We start from the raw sequence: 8,329 nt of genomic DNA, 5'->3' as shown, positions 1-8,329 counted from the left end.
TCTAGCTAAGTAAATAACCCATGTGTTGGTTGCTTGTGACGTCGTTTCAATAAGAGTGGAGGAGAAGTGAGCCAGCTTAAGAATCGTGAAGTCGATTTCGTAATGTGAGGATAGCAAGGATATGAGGCCACGTCATAGAGACAGTTGTGCGTAGCTGTTGCAACAACTTAAGAGAGAGAAGGGAAGGAACAGAGAGAGGGAACGGTTGAGCTGAGAATATAAATAGAAGTAGCAGCTTTGTTCATTTCATTCATGAAAATTGTGTGAGCTTACGAGTTGTGGTCATCGTGAGAATCCGGTGATCCGGTATTTCTCCGTTGAATGTATCGTGTTCATCTTATCATTGTATCTTTTGTTTCCATTTACATTTGAAGTTTCCATTTGTGTAACTCTCATCATCATTGCAGTTCCTATTCATTTATTCTATCAATTTGTATCTTTGATTTTGGGTTAAGTTGCATCAAATCATGGAGGTGGTGATCGATTGGAGTTCGTCTTGTGGTTATTACTCTGATAATAGAAAAAAGATGCAACTATTGGTATCAGAGCCATCGATCCTCGGAAGGGAAAGACGGCTTGAATCACAGCAGTTCGATGCCGGAATCAAAGAGAATCGAAGGAAGCTGGAATCACAACAATCCGATGCTCGATGGGAGAAGAATATGCAACTACTTCGAAATATCATCTCCTCGAAGCCTGGGGGAGAAGTTGCAGCCGCAGATAAGGAATCATCACGTGTTGAAGAAGAGGATCAACAAATAGGGATCCTATGGCAAAAATTGGAGGCTCAATGTGAGGCTCATTGGCGTCGCATGGATGCTAAATTCGACGCACTGAAGAAAGCAATTCTAGATCTAAGCATCTCGAGCCAAGGTCGATCGATGGAGACAACGGATGCGAACTCCAGCAGCTATTGCAACACTGATTTTGAGCAATTGGAGTGTAATCGGTCTCCAGTGCATAAAACAGAGGAGCTCGAACTGCCGCAAGTCGATCGCCCCGGATCTGACAACCTTAAATCACGAGACGAAGGCTGGGACGTCCACCAAGCAATAGCAACGATGGATCTGGACTCCGGCAGCCATGAATCTCAAGTGGTACAGACCGACGGAAGCTTGGGGAATCAAAAGGAAGCGATGGAAATTTTGGATTATCCAATAAGAAATTTGGTGACAGTGTTGGAGCTTTCAAAAATTGCCGGGGGGCTTCGATGAGATGACATCGTGGAATGGGCGAGAATGACAGTAAATGGCATTGATTCGGAGCTTTACTTTTTGAGTTCATCGCTAGAATCAAAGGACTATCCAAAAGTGGAGAAGTCTGGGAAAGAATCGGAGGAATTTGGATTGCAGAATCAGAGAAGCTTCCTTCAATCACGTGCTCGAGGAAATTCCCAAAAGGTAAATTCAAGCTTCCTGATCTGTCTATCATTAAAAAAGCTATTAGTCCAGTTTCCTAAACCCAATGTGAAGATGAAGCTCGTGGCTCAACGTGATGATGAGCTATACGAGGGGTTTGATGATCATAGTAACGGTTTTTTGGGGCGTGGGGGATTTAGCATCTCCGATGCTAGAGGACATTCGGGAATTCAGTGGGAAAATGAGTCTACATTGGTGGAAATGCAACCTGATCAGAGGAGTGGTGAGTAGCGACATGATCTATTTGATGGAGTGTTTCCCATGTCAGATTTCGCATGTAATGTGTTTGGAGTGTTGATGGGTTTAAAGAGGTCTTCATTTAGTGATGCTTTTCGTTGTGCTTCACGAAATAGGATGAATCTAGTTGATGGTTTCATGGTTTATGACCATTGGGAAAACATAAAAGAAAATGAGGACTTCTTTCTCTTTGCCTTGCTGTTCAGCCAACAAGAGTCTCTATTTTCAGTGGCTAACAGCGATAGTGTTCGTTTAGAAGAAGGAAGGAGCTCAGCGATCTCTCCAAGTTCGCTGCACAATGTTGAAGTTTGCAGTTGTGCCTTGGAGTGCAACAGATTTGAGTGTATAAAAAGACTGGAAGTGGAGGTAGTGTGGGGGCAGTTAATTCGTTTTCCTAAGCCCATGGTGAAGATGAAGCTTATGGTACCGACTGTTGATGGCCTTGGAAGTGCTACATATTCCGATAAAATCACCCCAAGTAAGCTTAAGTTGAAGATGGTGGACCTTATTATCATTGCTTCAACCCAGACACATGATGATAGCAACAACGAACAATGGCTGGATGGAAGCTTCAAGGAAAGTGCTGAAAATTATACCATAGACATGGTTGCATTGGCTACGGGCACGTTAAGCAAGTCCCTGTGTTTTTGGACGACAAGGGCCTTGGGTTATTTTTCGAAGTGTCTTGGTAGTCATGGCCAAGCTGCAATCGTTCTTTCAATGTTTGATCCAATGAAATTGGTTATGGACCGCAATTCAAAAGGCTTGAGGAAGTGGTCAGTTGTGCAAAATCATTATCCTTCATTGGAGTGGCTGCTCATTTGGTTTTCTAAGCCTTGGGTGAAGATGAGATTAGAGAAAGATTACCCCGGTGCATATATGCTGTATTTTCAAGGGAATTCAAATGTTGGGGCAGTAGACATTCTTCTCCGAGATCGTGAAGCCAATCTTAATCTTCAATTGGAGTATGCAACAGCTTGGATGCAAAATCAGCTTGTGGCTCAATGGGTTGTTCATTGGGTACATAGTTCATTAGCTGGCACCACGTGGGAGTTCAACGAGGAAATCAAAGTTGTTGTTTTCCAGGCTTCATCGCGGACGATGAAGCTTAAGGGGGTGGATTGTTGCAAGTATTTTCTAGCTAAGTAAATAACCCATGTGTTGGTTGCATGTGACGTCGTTTCAATAAGAGTGGAGGAGAAGCGAGCCAGCTTAAGAATCGTGAAGTCGATTTCGTAATGTGGGGATAGCAAGGATATGTGGCCACGTCATAGGGACAGCTGTGCGTAGATGTTGCAACAACTTAAGAGAGAGAAGGGAAGGAACAGAGAGAGGGAACGGTTGAGCTGAGAATATAAATAGAAGTAGCAGCTTTGTTCATTTCATTCATGAAAATTGTGTGAGCTTGCGAGCTGTGGTCATCGTGAGAATCCGGTGATCCGGTGATTCTCCGTTGAATATGTATCGTGTTCATCTTATCATTGTATCTTTTGTTTCCATTTACATTTGAAGTTTCCATTTGTGTAACTCTCATCATCAATGCAGTTTCTATTCATTTGTTCTATCGATTTGTATCTTTGATTTTGGGTTAAGTTGCATCAAATCATGGAGGTGGTGATCGATTGGAGTTCGTCTTGTGGTTATTACTCTGATAATAGAAAAAAGATGCAACACACCGTCTACTGTTTCTGCACCTGATTGTATTCATTTTGAATTTTCATTTATTATCATAATCAATTTTTTTTATTTTTAGGATATTTTATATGCATGAAAGAAAAAGATGAAATAATGTGGAAGAGAGCCAAAAATATCACACGTTCATGGAGTATCTATTTGGAAGACAGTGAGAGATGGGAGAGTGGAAGGAGAGAGAGTGTGTTTGGAGAGAAAAATCCTCTTGCAGATATATTATAGCGTATATAATATTAAAGGGTAAATATGTATAATGCTAATTACATAATGAAGAGTTCATCCTTTCCACATGCACACCCCTCCCTAACATCTACTTACATTTCCATGAGCTGTGGTTGTATCGATAAGGGTAAAAAGCCTGAGAAAGCTTATTATACCTGTGGACATCAAAGTTGTGGAGGCTGAAGAGCTTCTCTTGTTTAACTCTAAACCTGGTTTGGAAGTAGCCTTCAAAAGAGGGCTCTTTGGATGTCCTCAAAAAGAAGGCATAGGCTAATGCAAAATGGAGGGATGTCACAAAGAAGCAAATGGGCTCCATCACATCCCAACTCAACTCCCAAAACGTTAGCCTCATGAAGCCCAATGTTTGGAGGCCCACGAAGCCCAGCCCACAGTAGAGTTCACGTCGCACGAGAGATCGGGCTTTTTCGTCGATGACGCCCTTTTGCTGCTCCAGCTTTGTCAATTCTCTCCTTCTCGGCTCGTTCGACATCCCAAATGCTTCCGATATTAGTGTCTCCATTGATTTTGCCACCTATAAATCAAAGAATACACATAAATATACATCTATATAATGCTCATTAATTTAATGTTTTATTAAATTAAATTATTACTCCCTCCTAGGGCTGGCAAATCGTGCGGATTGGGTCGTTATCGGGTCAACCTGATAATGACCCAACCCAATAAGGCCTAACCTGAACCCGACCTGTTAAGGAGACTGTAAATCCGAATACGAACCCGACCTGCTACCTTCAAATCCGAACACGACCCGCACCCGACACGAACCCATTATCGACACGATATAATATGGGTTGACACGACACGATAACAACCCGAACCTGATATTACACGATTAAAACCTAATATTACACGATTAAACTTAATTTTAAACCTACTTTACACAATTAAAATTCGTTTTATACTATTTAAACTTAATTTATAAGAAATAAAAAAATTAAAGTAATATATATATTTTTAAATAATAATAAAAATAATAATATTATTTCTTAATGGGTTACCCGTATCCGACCCGCATCCGACCCGAACCCAACCCGAAATTATCGGGTTCTTAATGGGTCAACCCGATAAGGACACGGATCCAATAAGACTTGACCCCAACCCAATAATTTCGTGCGGATTCGTGTCAGATTATCGTGTCGTGTCGAAAATTGCCAGCCCTACTCCCTCCCTCTTTTCATGAATAAATGGCTCACTTTTTATTGGCTCAGGTTTTAAAAAAATTATTTAACTTTGTATAAGAAAGTGGTAGAAAAAGTCAGTGGAATGTGAGTCCTACTTTTATATATTGATTTTATGGTAAAATGTGAGTGTAGTAAGTTAGTGGAATGTTGGGTCCACTTGCTAGTGAGTATATTATTTTATAATAACAAAAAAAGAAAAAATATAAAAAATGTATGACAAATTTTGATGTTATTGATGAAATTGTAGGTATCAAAAAGCTAAATTTTCACATGATATTATTCTATATTTATAATGGTATGATTCATGCATTGGAAAACTTTGTCTGTCGGGGAAATTGACAGAACAAACCTCTCTCTTATGTAAGATCCTATAAATCTGGGCAAAAAGACAAAATTCACCTCGTCCTACTCGTATTCTAAATATTAAAGATTATTAATAATCATTTCTACTTGTTAATAATAAAAAAACGAAGCGTTTTATGAATTAAGCTCCATATCCGACTTATTAATAAACACACAAAGATATAGGAGTTATTTAATCTACACTCTTCGGATCAAAATTATATTTCGGAATTAAATATGTAGTCTTTTTATTATAAGATTGAATCTCATAAATGGATAATAATGTACTCCCTCGGTCTCAGCTAAGTTGAGTCACTTTTGTTTGTACTTATTTTGAAAAAAATCATAATAAATAGTTAAAGTGGATATATAGTGAAGTAAAAGCGAGAATAATGTAGTTTTTACTTCACTATATATCCACTTTAACTATTTATTACGATTTTTTTTTCAAAATAAGTACAAACAAAAGTTGAGTTACCGATGGAGTAATAATTTATCATAATCAACACCTCCAACTAAAATAATTTTGCATATTAATCCTAAAATATACTCCATTCATTCCATAGTAATGAATGCGTTTCTTTTTGACACGTAGATTAAGAAAATTGTGTTATGTGAGTTAAGTAAAGGGGGAATAAAGTGGAAAATGAAAAATGTAGAGAGGTGAAGAGAAAGTAAAAGAGAGTAAAGTAGGTGTGGAGAAATGTGTTTACTTTATTAAAAAAGAAAATGACTCTATTACTATGGAACATACCAAAATTGCAAAATGACTCTATTACTATGGAACAGATGGAGTAGTATTTTATTACTCCCTCCGTCCCACCACAAGTGATGAAGTTCTTTTCGGCACGAGATTTAAGAAAATGATATATATTGAATTAAAGTGAAGAGAATAAAGTCTGAGAGAGGGAAAAGTAAGAGATAAAGAGAATAAAGTAAGAGAGATGAAATAAAAGTAAGAGATATGGAATAAAGTAAGAGTGAGTTGAAGTTTTGTTTTTTTGTTAAAAATGAAATTGATCACTTGTAGTGGGACAACTCAAAATAGAAAGTTGATCGCTTGTGGTAGGACGGAGGGAGTACTATTTTATCTGTAAAACCGTGCATCCTCAAATGGACCAGATAATATACCTGATCGGGGTGGAGAAAAACAAGAGCACCCAAAACGATGACGTTCCCGGAGTCATCCAATGCCTTAGCGAACTCGGCACCCATTTGTCCGCAGCCGCACGCCTCAACGCATATCCTCAAAAACTCACTGTACGGAACCGTACTCGCCGGAATATTCCTCAGCCTCTCTCTAACACCTTCCATTTTCACGAGCCTCATCACCCTCTTCGCGTCTGCCGCGCTCACGCAGACTCCTCCCTCCTCCACCTCGCCGGCTTCAAGACAGGGGAGCTGGTATCCTGCGACGCTCATCGGCTTGAGCTTCTCCCTGAGCTTATCGCCGACGGGGAGCGACAGGAAAGAGGGGAGGGCGGAGTGGTTGTTCAGCGCGCGGCGCTGGAGGAAACGGCGGAAGAAGGTAGGGGAGCGGTGGCGGTGGGCCGGGGAGGGCCGAGGAGAGTGGACGAGGGTCGGAGACGGGGGTGGAGGGGCGGTGGCGGAGAAGAGGCGCTTCGAAAGTGATCGGCGAAGCGCCATTTTGGAGAGAGGATGTTGTGATTTGCGAAGGAGGATCTCCGATGGTGTGAATATTTATAGTGCTCCAAGGTTGGAGGAGGGACACATTTGATATTTTGATTCAATCAATATGCCTAGAATCTTTGCATCTAAGCATGTAAATCCTAGTGGGGGTGAACATCGTGATACTCCCTCAATCCCTCTGCGTACCATTTTGATCTAGCACGAATTTTAAAAAATATAATAAAAATTAAGTTTGAAAAATTAATGGAACGTTGATCCTATTTTATATATTAATTTTAAAATAAATGTAAATGAGAATGAGTTAGTGGAATATGAATCAGACTACTTAAAATAGTAAAAACGAAATACGACAAATTTGAAGGGACGAGCAAAGATGGAAATAAGTGAAAAATTTACAGGAACGGAGGAAGTATTCTCTTTCTAATTATCACACTCTCCCCTAAAAAAAAGACTTTATAGGTTTAAAATTGATAAAATATACATAAAATAAAGCGAAGGGGGAGTATAGTTACTTTACACTTTCTTCACTTTAACTATTTATTACTCTCTTCGTTTCTTAAATTTTATCGCACTTTGACAGAGCACAAGTTTTAAGAAATTTAATAGAAAGGTAGGTGAAAAAGTTGGTGGAGAGTGAGCCTACTTTTATATATTAGTTTTATAAAAAATGTGAGTCGGAATGAGTTAGTGGAATATGAGGTCCACTACCAAAAATGGTAGGAGTAGAAAATGTCCCGTACATTTTATTGCACGTTGACCAGTCACGAGTTTTAAGAAATTTAATGGAAAGTGAGTTGAAAAGGTTGGTGAAGAGTGAGCCTATTTTTATATATTAGTTTTATAAGAAAAAAATGTGAGTTGGAATGAGTTAGTGGAATATGGGGTCCACTACCAAAAATGTTAAAAAGTGAAATGTGACAAATTTTGTGGAACGATCGGAAATGAAAAAAATTAACTAAATTAAGGGACGGATGGAGTATCATTTTCACAAAACGAGTGCAAAATATGAAATGATTCAACTACCTTGGAACAAAGGGAGTACCTTCTTGATTTTCCAAAGAATCGTGGATAGCTCGCTACTTCTCTACGTGATGATCTTTGATACTAGACCACGGTTCTTCTGACTGGTTCCCGAACTATATTTCGATATCAGGGTGGGATGATCTTATCAAAATATATGGGACTTTAATAAAGAAGACATAACTCCCACGCAGAGTATGAGAAGCTAAAATCGGCGCCGCCTTCTAGAGAGAGACGGAAATTTTGGAGTATATTGTGTGTTCTCTCTCTCATTTATTCTACTATTTATATTAAGATATGTATTGGCCTCAGTCAAGGGTCCATGGAAGTTTGGATGCATGTCACCCCTAATTGGCTTTTATCTAATTAAATTGAAACCACAATTTAGTTTAAGCTCTAATTGGAATAATATTATCAGTCACTGCACTAATAATATTGATTTACCCATCCAAATTCGAAATTACAAGGAATTCAAGTTTCCTCATTTAAATAGTTATTTCTCACGCTAAATATATATTCATGGAATAAAAATTCCAACTAGCTAAGTTC

General features: G+C 39.0%; 1 protein-coding gene across 1 annotated transcript; it reads right to left on the bottom strand.

The window, feature by feature from the left end:
- Window positions 1–3,563: 3,563 nt before the first annotated feature.
- LOC121763954 (calcium uniporter protein 4, mitochondrial-like) lies at window positions 3,564–6,770 on the bottom strand. The gene is made up of 2 exons (XM_042160045.1): window positions 6,242–6,770; window positions 3,564–4,101 (listed from the first exon to the last, which is right to left on the bottom strand). The coding sequence occupies exons 1-2, from the start codon at window positions 6,755–6,757 to the stop codon at window positions 3,658–3,660; spliced, it is 960 nt and encodes a 319-aa protein (XP_042015979.1). The 5' UTR covers window positions 6,758–6,770; the 3' UTR covers window positions 3,564–3,657.
- Between the last annotated feature and the right edge of the window lie 1,559 nt (window positions 6,771–8,329).

The sequence above is a fragment of the Salvia splendens genome, chromosome 14 (assembly GCF_004379255.2).
Source record: "Salvia splendens isolate huo1 chromosome 14, SspV2, whole genome shotgun sequence".
NCBI classification, from domain to species: domain Eukaryota; kingdom Viridiplantae; phylum Streptophyta; class Magnoliopsida; order Lamiales; family Lamiaceae; genus Salvia; species Salvia splendens.
Note: the sequence above shows the minus strand (reverse complement) of the source record. Positions and strands in the feature narration are given on the sequence as shown.

What these genes read in the sequence shown, in the direction of transcription:
- LOC121763954 (XM_042160045.1), bottom strand. Translation starts at nt 6,757, where the DNA reads ATGGCGCTTCGCCGATCACTTTCGAAGCGCCTCTTCTCCGCCACCGCC. An exon ending in TTTTTCTCCACCCCGATCAG is followed by an intron (nt 4,102 to 6,241) that starts GTATATTATCTG and finishes TTTGATTTATAG; the next exon opens with GTGGCAAAATCAATGGAGAC.